The sequence below is a fragment of the Ranitomeya imitator genome, chromosome 1, assembly GCF_032444005.1.
Source record: "Ranitomeya imitator isolate aRanImi1 chromosome 1, aRanImi1.pri, whole genome shotgun sequence".
In the NCBI taxonomy this organism is placed as follows: domain Eukaryota; kingdom Metazoa; phylum Chordata; class Amphibia; order Anura; family Dendrobatidae; genus Ranitomeya; species Ranitomeya imitator.
The window spans coordinates 316,074,397-316,090,063 of NC_091282.1; the positions used below are offsets into that span (position 1 = coordinate 316,074,397).

General features: G+C 41.5%; 1 protein-coding gene across 1 annotated transcript in view; it reads left to right on the top strand.

The window, feature by feature from the left end:
- Positions 1-15,667, top strand: part of TTC28 (tetratricopeptide repeat domain 28) — a 667,947-nt gene that overhangs the window by 617,270 nt on the left and 35,010 nt on the right. Inside the window, exons 14-15 of the mRNA XM_069758682.1 lie at positions 12,635-12,814; positions 14,438-15,158. Of these exons, the coding sequence (XP_069614783.1) occupies positions 12,635-12,814; positions 14,438-15,158 (901 nt within the window). The remainder of the gene's footprint in view (positions 1-12,634; positions 12,815-14,437; positions 15,159-15,667) is intronic.

The following is a 15,667-nucleotide window of genomic DNA, read 5'->3' on the forward strand; positions in this document are numbered from 1 at the left end:
CTGCCTTCACCTCCCAGTATCTCACAATGGGGCAGCGGATGCGCTGGAAAAATGCATCCGCTGCCCCCGTTGTGCGGCGCATTCACTGCTAGCGTCGGTACGTCGGCCCGACGCACTGCGATGGGCCGAGTCCGACGCTAGTGTGAAAGTAGCCTTAGACAGTCTTCTGCTGCCAGTGTCCTTGTCGGAGTCCTAATTTATAGGCCAGTGTGTAAGATTTTGTTTTCTAATAGGTCATTAGGTCATGACATGAAAATGAAAAGAAAAGTTTTTTTTAAACTACATTCAGCATAAAAGTTGTTAGAATTTCACAGCCCCAGCTTTATGGAAACGCAAATCTGAATAATACTTTGAACCTAACTCTGTACAGAAAAACAAGTTGGTCACATGGCATACTACTTTTTATTGTAGTCAGTGAGAGAGTGCAAAAAAGTCTGTGTGAATGCGGTCCAGGGTTGCCAACATTACTTTTTATTTTTTCTGGACAGCGTATTAAAAAATCATGGACCAACAATGGAAAACCATAATACATTTTCATGATTCTAAGTGATACATACAGCCGTAAATTCTCTTATTAAGACATCAGCTGCAGTCACTGTAAACTGTAAAATGATGATAACTGCAATCAAAATAATCTGTATAAGTTTCTTCAGCATCAAGTGATCACGGACGCCTTATTTTTTTACGGACAGACTAAAAAAGTGATCTGTCCTGTAATTTTTTGGATGGCTGGCAGCCCTGTTGTGGTCTAACACATGCAGGAACCTGTATGCTAGCACAGGGAGTCGCTACCAGTTTCGTACTATGGAGCAACAGGGATTTTTTATGATGTTATATGGTTCCGTTAGGCACTACTTGTCATAAATATGGCCTAGTGGTGGAGTAAGGCAAAAGTAAACTCTTTAATTTCATAAATAAGTATTTAGAGGTACCATCGGGTATTGTAGTAGCTTATGGTTTCCCCATTTCCAACTTGGAAGCTGTATGGAGGCGCATTACGGCCGAGTGTAAAAAGCCATAAGAGGCCCCCATACATCTTATATGAAAGTCTTGCAATTCTTCCCCATAAATGAGGATTTCCCAGTTAGTGCAGGTCCTATATTCATGTTGTTTAAGACCATGTCCTCATTTTTTGTAATGATTAAGGACATATCTCTGAAACTTTGTATGATTTATTGCGAGTTGTATTACTCATCTACAATAAGGAAGATGCATTTTTTTTTACTATGGGCCTTTACTATGAGCTAACAGGGAGGTTGTTGCTAACTACCTTCCTGTTCTGTCCACTACAAATCTCTGCCGGTACAGAGTGATCAGTGACCTCTCCTGCTGGCGATTCTGCTGCTTCATGTCAAAAACAGCTCTTCCTCTTCCAGGCTGCTCTATCGACAGGACATGACTGCCAATATCATGCTGATTGACACCCGTCTCCCCACAGTTGGGCAACCAGTAGCTGACTGTCAATTAGCATGACATCAGCAGCTGTTGCTCGCTTGATGGGATGTCAGTGGAAGCCACAAAATCGCCAACAGGAGTGGTCTGTCCCAAAAGAGATGTGCGCTGGGCAGAACAGGCATGTAGGTAGCAACTACATGTCTGTTAGCTTTTAGGTTCATAGTAAAAAAAATCAAATAGTTCCAGACAACTCCTTTAAGGGGGCGCTGCTCAGAACGCAGTACATTTGTGAATGCTAAGGCTGGATTCACACTGCGTTGTGTGAACCTGTTTAACGGACTACGTTACACCGCGGCATAATGCGGTGTAACGTAGTCCGTTAACGCCGCCATTACTTGCAATGGCGAATGCATCGCTAGCGCACGCCCACAGTGGGCGTGCGCTAGCGATGTGCCATCATTGAGTGACAGACCCGAGACGCGGGCTGCAGCGTTTCCGGGTCCGTCACTGCTAGCGCACTGCTAGCGCAGTCCAAACTCGGCACTTGCGTTATTGCAGTCCGTTTAACGGATTTGTTGAACAGACTGCACAATGCAAGTGTGAACCTAGCCTAACCCTTCAAACATTGGGAGTATGTGCATTGCGAACTACTCAATAAATTCTTCTAAGACATTTTGGTCAAGGTTGTCTTTCTAATAAAAGTCTATTAAATACATTTTATGAAAACATGTCTCCTGGATATTTCTACCTTAGAGCACTCTTTGGTAAAGTATTCGAATGGGTAGGAAAATTTTGAGCACAGAGCGGCTGGTATTTAACAGGAATCCAATGACCGATCTAAGACTAACATTTCACGTACTTCAGTCAGCAGAATCGTCTCAGTAGGAATTAATTAGTTGTTGAATAATTCACAAGGACGGTGTAGGATGTATTCAACTTTTCATCATTACATGTTTAGAGAAAATTAGAAAAAAATCAAAGTTCATTGGTTCTACTAAATTAACCTAGTCGTTGAAGTAGCTGACATGAAAGCTTCTTGAAAGTCACTTTGACTATATTAGTAGAGGTATATAAATATAATCAGCTCATTAAACAAGCCAAGGTGGTCAAATACAAATGTTGAAGGAGTCTTCCACTTTCAGCATCCTGAAAGCCATTAGCGTATCTGTGTGAAAAAAAATTAGCAACAGCCAGCACTCACCCCTACAGCTCTGGTGATTGGCTACTGGCTGCTTTGGCAAAGTCACATGTACAGTGCTACAGCCAATCACTTGACTCAGCAGCTCATGTAATCTACATTGGCAGTGCCACTGAGCCACGTGGCTGGCTGCAGTGTTGTTGTTGAAGTTACTTCAATGCAGCAGCCAGTAAACAATCACTGGAGCAGCGTTACTTCACTGCAGCAGCCAGTAAACAATCACTGGAGCTGCGTTACTTCACTGCAGCAGCCAGTAAACAATAACTGGAGCAGCGTTACTGCACTGCAGCAGCCAGTAAACAATAACTGGAGCAGCGTTACTTCACTGCAGCAGCCAGTAAACAATCACTGGAGCAGCGTTACTTCACTGCAGCAGCCAGTAAACAATAACTGGAGCAGCGTTACTTCACTGCAGCAGCCAGTAAACAATAACTGGAGCAGCGTTACTTCACTGCAGCAGCCAGTAAACAATCACTGGAGCAGCGTTACTTCACTGCAGCAGCCAGTAAACAATCACTGGAGCAGCGTTACTTCACTGCAGCAGCCAGTAAACAATAACTGGAGCAGCGTTACTTCACTGCAGCAGCCAGTAAACAATCACTGGAGCAGCGTTACTTCACTGCAGCAGCCAGTAAACAATAAACGGAGCAGCGTTACTTCACTGCAGCAGCCAGTAAACAATAACCGGAGCAGCGTTACTTCACTGCAGCAGCCAGTAAACAATAACTGGAGCAGCGTTACTTCACTGCAGCAGCCTGTAAACAATAACTGGAGCAGCGTTACTTCACTGCAGCAGCCAGTAAACAATCACTGGAGCAGCGTTACTTCACTGCAGCAGCCAGTAAACAATCACTGGAGCAGCGTTACTTCACTGCAGCAGCCAGTAAACAATCACTGGAGCAGCGTTACTTCACTGCAGCAGCCAGTAAACAATAACTGGAACAGCGTTACTTCACTGCAGCAGCCAGTAAACAATAACTGGAGCAGCGTTACTTCACTGCAGCAGCCTGTAAACAATAACTGGAGCAGCGTTACTTCACTGCAGCAGCCAGTAAACAATCACTGGAGCAGCTTTACTTCACTGCAGCAGCCAGTAAACAATAACTGGAGCAGCGTTACTTCACTGCAGCAGCCAGTAAACAATCACTGGAGCAGCGTTACTTCACTGCAGCAGCCAGTAAACAATCACTGGAGCAGCGTTACTTCACTGCAGCAGCCAGTAAACAATAACTGGAGCAGCGTTACTTCACTGCAGCAGCCAGTAAACAATAACTGGAGCAGCGTTACTTCACTGCAGCAGCCTGTAAACAATAACTGGAGCAGCGTTACTTCACTGCAGCAGCCAGTAAACAATCACTGGAGCAGCGTTACTTCACTGCAGCAGCCAGTAAACAATAACCGGAGCAGCGTTACTTCACTGCAGCAGCCAGTAAACAATAACCGGAGCAGCGTTACTTCACTGCAGCAGCCAGTAAACAATAACTGGAGCAGCGTTACTTCACTGCAGCAGCCAGTAAACAATCACTGGAGCAGCGTTACTTCACTGCAGCAGCCTGTAAACAATAACTGGAGCAGTGTTACTTCACTGCAGCAGCCAGTAAACAATCACTGGAGCAGCGTTACTTCACTGCAGCAGTCAGTAAACAATAACTGGAGCAGCGTTACTTCACTGCAGCAGCCAGTAAACAATAACTGGAGCAGCGTTACTTCACTGCAGCAGCCTGTAAACAATAACTGGAGCAGCGTTACTTCACTGCAGCAGCCAGTAAACAATAACTGGAGCAGCGTTACTTCACTGCAGCAGCCTGTAAACAATAACTGGAGCAGCGTTACTTCACTGCAGCAGCCAGTAAACAATAACTGGAGCAGCGTTACTTCACTGCAGCAGTCAGTAAACAATAACTGGAGCAGCGTTACTTCACTGCAGCAGCCAGTAAACAATAACTGGAGCAGCGTTACTTCACTGCAGCAGCCAGTAAACAATAACTGGAGCAGCGTTACTTCACTGCAGCAGCCAGTAAACAATAACTGGAGCAGCGTTACTTCACTGCAGCAGTCAGTAAACAATAACCGGAGCAGTGTTACTTCACTGCAGCAGCCAGTAAACAATAACTGGAGCAGCGTTACTTCACTGCAGCAGCCAGTAAACAATAACTGGAGCAGCGTTACTTCACTGCAGCAGCCTGTAAACAATAACTGGAGCAGCGTTACTTCACTGCAGCAGCCAGTAAACAATAACCGGAGCAGCGTTACTTCACTGCAGCAGCCAGTAAACAATAACTGGAGCAGCGTTACTTCACTGCAGCAGCCAGTAAACAATAACCGGAGCAGCGTTACTTCACTGCAGCAGCCAGTAAACAATAACTGGAGCAGCGTTACTTCACTGCAGCAGCCTGTAAACAATAACTGGAGCAGCGTTACTTCACTGCAGCAGCCAGTAAACAATCACTGGAGCAGCGTTACTTCACTGCAGCAGCCAGTAAACAATAACTGGAGCAGCGTTACTTCACTGCAGCAGCCTGTAAACAATAACTGGAGCAGCGTTACTTCACTGCAGCAGCCAGTAAACAATCACTGGAGCAGCGTTACTTCACTGCAGCAGCCAGTAAACAATAACTGGAGCAGCGTTACTTCACTGCAGCAGCCAGTAAACAATCACTGGAGCAGCGTTACTTCACTGCAGCAGCCTGTAAACAATAACTGGAGCAGCGTTACTTCACTGCAGCAGCCTGTAAACAATAACTGGAGCAGCGTTACTTCACTGCAGCAGCCTGTAAACAATAACTGGAGCAGCGTTACTTCACTGCAGCAGCCTGTAAACAATAACTGGAGCAGCGTTACTTCACTGCAGCAGCCTGTAAACAATAACTGGAGCAGCGTTACTTCACTGCAGCAGCCAGTAAACAATAACTGGAGCAGCGTTACTTCACTGCAGCAGCCAGTAAACAATCACTGGAGCAGCGTTACTTCACTGCAGCAGCCTGTAAACAATAACTGGAGCAGCGTTACTTCACTGCAGCAGCCTGTAAACAATAACTGGAGCAGCGTTACTTCACTGCAGCAGCCTGTAAACAATAACTGGAGCAGCGTTACTTCACTGCAGCAGCCAGTAAACAATCACTGGAGCAGCGTTACTTCACTGCAGCAGCCAGTAAACAATAACTGGAGCAGCGTTACTTCACTGCAGCAGCCAGTAAACAATAACTGGAGCAGCGTTACTTCACTGCAGCAGCCTGTAAACAATAACCGGAGCAGCGTTACTTCACTGCAGCAGCCTGTAAACAATAACCGGAGCAGCGTTACTTCACTGCAGCAGCCAGTAAACAATAACCGGAGCAGCGTTACTTCACTGCAGCAGCCAGTAAACAATCACTGGAGCAGCGTTACTTCACTGCAGCAGCCAGTAAACAATAACTGGAGCAGCGTTACTTCACTGCAGCAGCCAGTAAACAATAACTGGAGCAGCGTTACTTCACTGCAGCAGCCAGTAAACAATAACTGGAGCAGCGTTACTTCACTGCAGCAGCGTTACTTCACTGCAGCAGCCAGTAAACAATCACTGGAGCAGCGTTACTTCACTGCAGCAGTCAGTAAACAATCACTGGAGAGGTATCAGTGGACCTGGAGATATATCTTATTCGCATGATGCTGCACAAATAACCTTAACTATGGCCAGACTGGCAAAATTTGTGAAATTGGGTGCATTGGTCATAGACAGGTATTGGAAGTTTCACTAGAAAAATTCTGACAATGCTAGATTGTTTGAATAATATCACCAATTAGTGTATAATGTTAATTATTATTTTATGTTTTCTCAACGTATATCCTACATAGCCAAGAATATTAACGCGTACTAACGTACCAGCACCTGACACCTATGAAAAAATGTTTCATTTCAAGCTGAATGTCTTCGATTGCTGTAGGTAGGAAACAGAGAGATATGTACTTTTTATATCTTTCAATTTAAAAAAACAATATTTTTTTACATTTTATTTGTATTTTATCATTTTAATATTTTTTAATATGTCATTTTTTATTTTGGGGGCACATGTTAGCTGCATGGCTCATTATCAGGGAGACCTGTGAATCTTACAATTCATGGCAGATTCATTTTAAAGTTTATAAATGTAAAGTAATACACCTAGGCCGCAGTAATCGTATTGCTACATATTCTGCAAATGGAAATATTCCAGGGACTACATAACACAAGAAAGACATGGGTATTCTGATTACCAGAAAGCTAAGCAGCAATACTCAATGTCAAGCAGCTGCTGCAAAAGAAACAAGATTTTAGACTGAGTATAAATAGAAATAAATTCCCGTGAAACCAATGTATTAGAGCTACTCTAAAAATCACTTGTAAGGCTACTTTCACACTAGCGTTTTTTTAAATCCGTCACAATGCGTCGTTTTGCAGAAAAAACGCATCCTGCAAAAGTGCTTGCAGGATGCGTTTTTTCCCCATACACTTCTATTGACGACGCATTTGCGACGGATTTGCACACTTCGCATCCGTCTTGCGACGAATGCGTCGTGCTTTGGCGGACCGTCGGTAGAAAAAAACCCTACATGTAACATTTTTTTCTCCCGACGGACCTCTTTTTCCGACCGCGCATGCGCGGCCGGAACTCCGCCCCCACCTCCCCGCACCTTACAATGGGGGAGCGGATGCGCCGGAAAAATGCATCCGCTGCCTCCATTGTGCAATGCAGCAAACGCTAGCGTCGGAATCTCTCCCCGACGCATTGCGACGGGGAGATTCCAATGCTAGTGTGAAAGAAGCCTAAGAACCATCTTGGCTATGGGATTCAGTTATGGACTCCACATTATGAAAAGTATTTTGGGAAATTAGAGTGTTCAAGTACACTGTGTGCACAATTATTAAGTAATTTGTATTTTTGATAATTAATTTTATAATTAAACATCTTCAGTACTGTCTGTAAAAGTGAGGTTTTGTCTTTCTAATGTTAATATCTATGTGTTCAGAATTATTGGCAACTATTAGTGTGTAGAATTACCATTTAACTAAATAAAAAAATTAATTGTTTATTTTCGTGAATTAAACTGAGAATAATAATCAAACAACTCAAAATGTACAACAAAAAACATTTCTGACATTTGAAAAAAAAATCTGTGACTAATATAGCCACTCTTCTTTTCAATAGCAGTCATAAGCCTTCCATCCATGGAGTCTATCAGTTTCTTAAGCTTCTGACAATCAACATTTTGGGCAGCGCCAACCACAGCAACTCAGACACTGATCAGCGAGGTTGACTGTTTTCCTTCACCATAAATCTCCTGTTAAAGAAGGGCCCACAAGTTCACCATAGGGTTTTGGTCAGTTGACAGAGAGGCCATGTCATTATTTTTTTATCTTTACTGGCAGCCAAATAGTGGAGACTACCATATATGCCATGGAGAATTGTACTGCATAAAAATCTTGGTTTTCTTGAAAGATCCAGACTTTTTCCTGCATCCATGGCTTGAAGAATGTGTCTTCTAAAAACTGGGAGTTGGTTTGGGAGTTGAATTTTAGTCCATCTTCAATCTGGAAAGGTCCAACTAGCTCATCTTTAATAATATATCCCCACCTCCACTTTGCTAGCGTCGTAGTGAAGGTTTGTACCGTTATTGATCAAGCCACGGGCACATCCATTTGGTCCTTAAGGAGGCTCTCCCATCTCATCAGTCCATAAATCTTTGAAATACCTGTCTTTAGATATTTCTTGGCCGATCTTGCCGCTTCTACTTCTCTGACTTGCTCAGAGGTGGTCAGTTTCAGCCATCGGAGCACTGAACACCTTGTTCGTCTGGGCAATCCGGAAAGATTGCAGTTTTGGAATATGACAGCACTGGAGGATAATAGGTTCCTGGTCTGATTACATTTTATTCTACTTGAATTATTGCCAGTTTATGTGCAATGTTTTTTTTTCTCAACACTTTTTTCTAATCGTGTTAACTTTTGATGGTTCTATAATCACACCCCAATATCTTAGCAATTTCAAGAGTACTGCATCTCTCTCTGTGAGACGTTTAACAATTTTTGAGTTTTCAGAATGTTAAATTTCCTTTTTTTTTTTCAATCTTGTTGAGGAAATCAAGCTGCCAAATAGTTCTGCACATCCTGATAAATACACATCACTTGATCTGCTTCATCAAATAAGCATTCAAGCTTATACAGCATGGAGTTGGAAAATATGCATAAAAATGATGATATGGTCAAAATACCCAATTGCCTTCACACAGTGTATATTATTAGATGAATATTGTAGATACGATGGAGAAAGGGTGAACTTTATGTATTTTCCTAACCTGAACATGAATATGTGGCACTTTTATTTGGTGGTAGGGTTGCCTGCTAGAGAACTCCCTGTCAAATATTGTTCCACTTGCCTGCCTCAGTTATTAATTAAGCCAGTAAACTTTCTTGCGTAAGGTACACCACAGCTCATCATAAATTAGAGGAACTGTGGCATCACGTCCCTTTCTGCCCTCTTCCTGCACCAGCTCTGCCCGTGTTGTTTGAGTCAGGCAAAGCTCTATACTCCAACCTCGAGTTGTGCAAAAATGTTACATCTTCCCAAAGTGTTTTATGCCAGATTTGGACACACTATGATACATCAAGGCCAACAAGTTTTATTTGCAGCTAGAAAATAAGAAGTATTGTATTCCACTAAGCCAAAGGTAAAAAGTAGACAGCACTGCCGACTTTACTGGATCTGTGCACCTTCGATGCAATGTGCGGATTGAGGCTGTGCCTACGGATCTCGGGTGCCCCTCAGAAAAAACATGTAAATATTGTCCATTGAAAGAAAGAAAAATGGGTAGCACTCACCGATCCTTAAAATATCTTCATGGCCCGGGAGTGTGAGGACAGGAGTATGCAGGTTCTGACTCCTATCCTCACACTCCCGGGCCATGAAGATATTTTAATGGTGATTGAATAAGGGATACATATTTTTAAGGATCGGGGAGTGCTACCCATTTTTCTTTCTTTCAATTTGAAGGCTCACATAGCACAAACAACAAGTTAATACTTTACAAACTGTTGTTTTTGGCTCAAGTCACTAATTTTATTTTTCATTTTCCTTCTTAATAAAAATGAATGAAGGAAGAAAGAACACCCTACTCTGGCCTGCTGAACCTCTTACCTTGTAGGACTGGTTGAAATGAAGAGCTAAGATGGCGCATTATAGCGGTGTTATAATAAGGATGGTTACTGTATATTACACATTGCATTTAATGATATGCATGTTTCACTTCTGTATGATATTGCTACTATAAATCTGTTCCTGTTTACATGAATATCTGCATATTCCTCTCATATGAACGCACAAGTGTTACTTGATTTCCCCTCGCTCATTAATATTAATGTATTCGTAGGGTCTTCATCTTAGGGATTTTATTTTATTTAGTGACTGTAAATGGAAGAGAAATGCAAATGTTCTTTGTTATTTCATTTGCGCAGCCCTTTCATGCGTCTTCCATAAACCATAATACCAAACCTCAGGGGTTTCTTCTAAATTGGAACTGTGGTTAGGCACTTGTCACTATGACTTACAGTAGCTGCTAAAAGTTATCTGGAGCTAATGCTTTGAGAGCACTAAGTCAAACGTAATATAGAAGGAAAATATTTCTGGAGAATACTTCCCAGTAGTGGGAAGATACTTCTTGTCAGCTCCTGCTGTGCAGGGAAAGGAAAGATTGAGCAAATACTGGTAAATTTTGCTTCAGAGAATGTGAGCAACCATGGGCTTTGGTCTACGGATGCCTCCCTCAAGGAACTATTGGTTTTTGTAAACAATTTGTCAGAATGAAGTGAAGAGGTTTCTCATGAAGTCTCCTGAGGCAGCTTAATGTCAGCATGGCTGACCCTAAATCTGTTTCTAGCACATACACTGACATGAGCTTGGGATGCCAAATGAGCACAAGTAGGAGATTCCAGTAAATTATGTACAATTCTTGGGAAAGCATCAGTACCGCACTCAATATGATGTGTTAGACTATCATGCCACGCTTATGTATCACTATGTATGCAAGAGAACCTCGGCCTGTAGTTTCTTTTCTGTATTCAACACAAATCTGCACACGTAAAGGAGAGTGATTTATATATCTGAATCTGCAAATATGCATACGTATATATATTTTTTCATGCATATAATATACTATATATATACATATATATATATATATATATATATATATACAGATCTGACAAAAATTAAGAGACCACTGCAAAGTTTTTAGTTTGTCTGATTTCTCTCTTTATAGGTATATTTTTGAGTAAAATGTAAATTGTTCTTTTATTCTATAAACTACTGACAACATGTCTCCGAATTTCCAAGCAATAAATTTTGTATTTATTTTCTGAAAATGAGAAATAGTCAAAATAACAAAAAATGCATTGCTTGCAGACCAAACATAATGCAAAAAAGAAGATCAGAATCATTTAGAAACAACAATACTAATGTTTTAACTCAGGAAGAGTTCAAAAATCAATATTTTGTGGAATTAACCATGATTTTTAATCACAGCTTTCATGCGTCTTGGCATGCTTTCCACCAGTCTTTCACACTGTTTTTGGGTGACCTTATGCCACTCCTGGTACAATTTACGTTTTACTCAAAAATATACTGTGGTGAAATGCTACCTGGGTGGGTTGGGGAACACTCGCTTGGCACGGGATTTAAGCACTCAGGCACGGTTTCTCCACGTAAATAGTCTTATTCGGTTTATTAGACATCATAAAGCATAACACAAACAGTTCATTACATAGATCAATGGAACACATCGACAGTCTGTTCCAATAGCAGATCCGTGTCTGCCTGTAACCCCTTGTTACCTGGAGTTACCTTTCAGGAGCTTCGGCTCCAAACACTGACTCCTGCCAGTGCTGGTTCACAGGGGAAAGCTGACTCACTGGGATCACCATCCTAATGACCAGGGCACCTTGGATAGTCCAGACCCACAGAAGAAAATGTAGTTTCCCCAACATAGAAATCGTGACATGCACAAAGAAGTGAAGATTGGATCGTATGTATGGAGTATTGGGACAAACCGCTCACATTAACAATCATTCTTCCCTCATACTTTGTGTGGGCCTGAGTGAACATGCCATTAAACAGGAGCTGAATGACTTGTATATAGCGGATAAGCTTTCACTTACGGGCCGAAATATGCACTTCTAAATGCATCTTTAGCCCTCTTACTTATTGTCTCTACTCCTATCTCCTGGTGCATGGTAAAATGTGCTTTTAGTCAAGCTTCTTAAGCCCCCCACACACATTTGACTGCTGGCCATATCCCCCAGTATTTTCAGGTTTAGACTAATATGTATGGGAGCCCCGAACAATTTCTCAGTCAAAATATTTATCCTGCTTGTCTGATTTCAGACTGCTGATCGAAGGTCTCCCAGAGATAAGCTGACATGGTGTGTTCGGCTAAACAAGCGCTCCTGTGTTTGGGAGAACCAGCCAAGGTGGCTGTTGGCTGAATTAGTCAAATCATGGTTTGGCCAACAAGTATCTAATCTGTATTTCTGGCCTAACAGCTGCTCACTATCTGAAGGAATACATCTTGTTTTATCTGGAAATGTAGAAACACAAAGTCTAAAACCAATTACTAACCTCTGATGTTGATTGTTTCCATGCTGAAAATTATTTTTGTTTTGTTCTTTTCCTGAAAATATAACTTACAAGAATTTGGCGTTCGCCTTTGCCAATTTTGAACAAGACAAAATCTATTTTTTTCTGTCGACATATTTTGTTGTAATGTATACTCCATTATAATGACAAATGTAAAATTAAATTAAAGAAAATCCTTAGTTTACTCAAAGGCACAAGAATTGTAAAATAATGGCAAAGATAATGTTTTGTCCTTTTGCAACCACTTTACTAAAATGCCAAGGTCAAACTTCTATGGTAATTAATATTTATATGTGATGTGATAGAAATGAAACTTTTAATAAAATGTTATCTTTGTGTGATTGCATGACAGAGCATCTGCTGGAGTAATAGGATGCTTTATATTTCATCTCTATAGGGACTCATGCATTCCAGCGGGCCTGTGGGGAGACACCGACAGCTGGTGCTGGTATTAGAGGGAGAGCTGTACCTTATTCCATTTGCTCTCTTAAAAGGGAGCTCGTCAAATGAGTATCTTTATGAACGCTTCAGTCTAATTGCTGTTCCTTCACTCCGATCTCTGAACATAAATTCGAAGGTAAGCTCACAATAAATTGCAGATACATGATTAAAATACTTCCTGTCTGTGGATAACACAAGAAATGGCAACTGAATCCCGGTATTGTTTGGTGAGTTTTCCTGACATCTGAACATTTTCTCGCTTGCATTCAGCCTTATGTATCAATCGTTATCTTAACTGCAGCAGATGAGTGTTCTTATTATGATGGAGGCAGTGACCTGTTTCATTCTTTGATTACATACCTTTGGAAGGTCTGCATGTGAAAGTAGCAAGTTATGATGGCAGGATAAGGCTAGGTTCACATTTGTACAGTCCATTTCACTGGACATATACGTCAGATGTATTTGACACATATGCATGGATTAAAAAGGGGAGACGTAGTTAAAAAAAAGTGTTCTTGGACGGTTTTGTCTGTTTTAAATTGTGTTGCATGTTTTTGGAAAACCATATTTGACTACAGTACACAATTTTTGTTCCCAAAAATAAAAAAGACGGATACATTTTTACATCCTTGTTCCCAATGGGAGATGTATTAAAATGTCTTTCAGTATGTTTCTGTGCATCAAAAATGTTTTCCTGTCTTTACTAGTAAAACTAGTTGAGAAAAGAATAAAAAAATAAGTTTTTCTTTTGTAAAAAGTATATAGAAATAGATGGATGTATTACATATGTTCAGCGCATACCTTGAAATTCAGACAGACAAAGGTTGACTCATGGCACACACTAGAATACGTTTTTGACGCATACGTTCAATGCATATTTCATACATCCGCACATGTACAAACATGAGCCTAGCGTAAGCTGTAAATTAAAGATTGAGGTAAAAGAGAAGCAGTGATCAAACAACATACAGTTATGATCATTTTAAAGGGATTGTCCAGTCTTAAGCTACAAGTCTGCAGTTACTCTATGTGACTACAAACTTGTGAATCCTCACATCGCCCGAACTGTGTGCTGTGAGGACTCTCCGGTGCAGGGAGCAGCAAGCACGGGACCGCCAGTATGTGATTTGCCCACAAGTACTCACGTGTTGACCAGATGAATGTGGCCTCACGCAATGCAACTGTAAAGAGTGAGGCCAGATACAGTCTAGTCGGAATGTGGCCGGTAGTATGCAAATTGCATACTTATGTCACGTGACGTCCTGATCCAGCGTCGGCTGTGGAGACTCCTGACATTGCGCAGTGTGCGTAATGTGAGGATTCACAAGTCTGAAGTCACATAGACTGACTGTAGCTTAAGACCGGTCCACACCCTTAACGGCATATTGTCTAACATATCTTGAAAGAGGACAACATTATAAATTAATTTTTTAATCTATATTTGTTAATGTTGATGTTTGCTGTAGCTCATGTCCTTTATGTCAAAAACATGAGGTGATACAAAAAGAAGTATCGGTCTGTACTTTATGCTTTTCTTTTACACACATAGCACCAAAAACCTAACATGTAAATCCAGCCTGCCTCTGGGAAAATACATAATTTGTGGTGTATTTCTTCATTCTTGGCTGATATAGCAGGTGGGGATCTGAACTAAGGTAGACAAGCCTGAAAAGAGTATTTGAGAAAGGAAACAGCTGGCTACATTGCTTCAGCTTCTTTTTAATGTGTTTTTGACTCTCTTGGTATGTATCTTTTGCAGTCTCACTTGCGAAAGAATGCTCCGATATACTCAAGTTCTACCTCGATGGCAGCTGTCATAGGAAACCCTAAACTTCCCCCATCAGTGATGGATCGATGGCTGTGGGGTCCAATGCCTTCAGCAGAGGAAGAGGCCTACATGGTGGCTGAATTGTTGGGATGTCAACCTCTTGTTGGCAGTTTGGCTACAAAAGACAAAGTGATGAGTGCACTCACTCAAGCTGAATGCGTTCACTTTGCTACCCACATCTCTTGGAAACTAGCAGCACTAATACTAACTCCCAACAGTGAGAACATCTCGGGAACAACTAAAAGCACCTTTGGCAACACTTATACTATTCCAGAGTCCTTACAAATGCAGGACGATGCCAGTGATGTCGAGAGCATATCAGACTGTCCGCCTCTCCAAGAATTCCTATTGACAGCTGCAGATGTCCTAGATCTTCGGCTTCCTGTTAAATTAGTAATTCTTGGATCTTACCAGGAATCCAGCAGCAAAGTTACGGCAGATGGAGTTATTGGCTTAACTCGAGCCTTCCTGGCTGCTGGGGCCCAATGTGTCCTTGTATCTCTATGGCCTGTGCCGGTTGCAGCTTCCAAAATGTTTGTCCATGCTTTTTACTCATCACTTTTAAATGGAATGAAAGCGAGTGCTTCCCTCTCAGAGGCAATGAAAACAGTGCAGAGCAGTAAGCAACACTCACATCCATCAAACTGGGCAGGTATGATAATTACTTTGTGTCTACACTGTACATCATTTTTAGTGGTTGCAGCTGCTATCCATGTCATTTGTAACTGTGCTTCACTACTTGACATTACATTTGCAGTATATCTTCAATTGTCGTCACCTTTTCTGAGTGTTGCTGTGGGAACTTTAACAGTTTACTATCCCTAACAAAATATGATAATAATCTAACAAGTCGTTAGAGTCACTCAAGCATAACTTTACTTGATTCTGATCAGCATTTTACTTAAGGCCCAAAATTACCTAAATGGGCTTTCCCGTTCTGTAAAATTGATGGTCGAATGGGTCATTAATATTTGATTGTTGGAAGGTAATACATTTATTTCCTGTGTGTATAACGTAATCACATTAAAGTGAATGGAACTGCAGCAATATCAAGTACGGCAACTACTTAAAGCATGGCATTGTACTGTATTGTCTAACCAATGAAAAGAACACAGAGTCCTTTCCAACACTTAATCAACAGGGTGCTAAGAGTCTACTAGT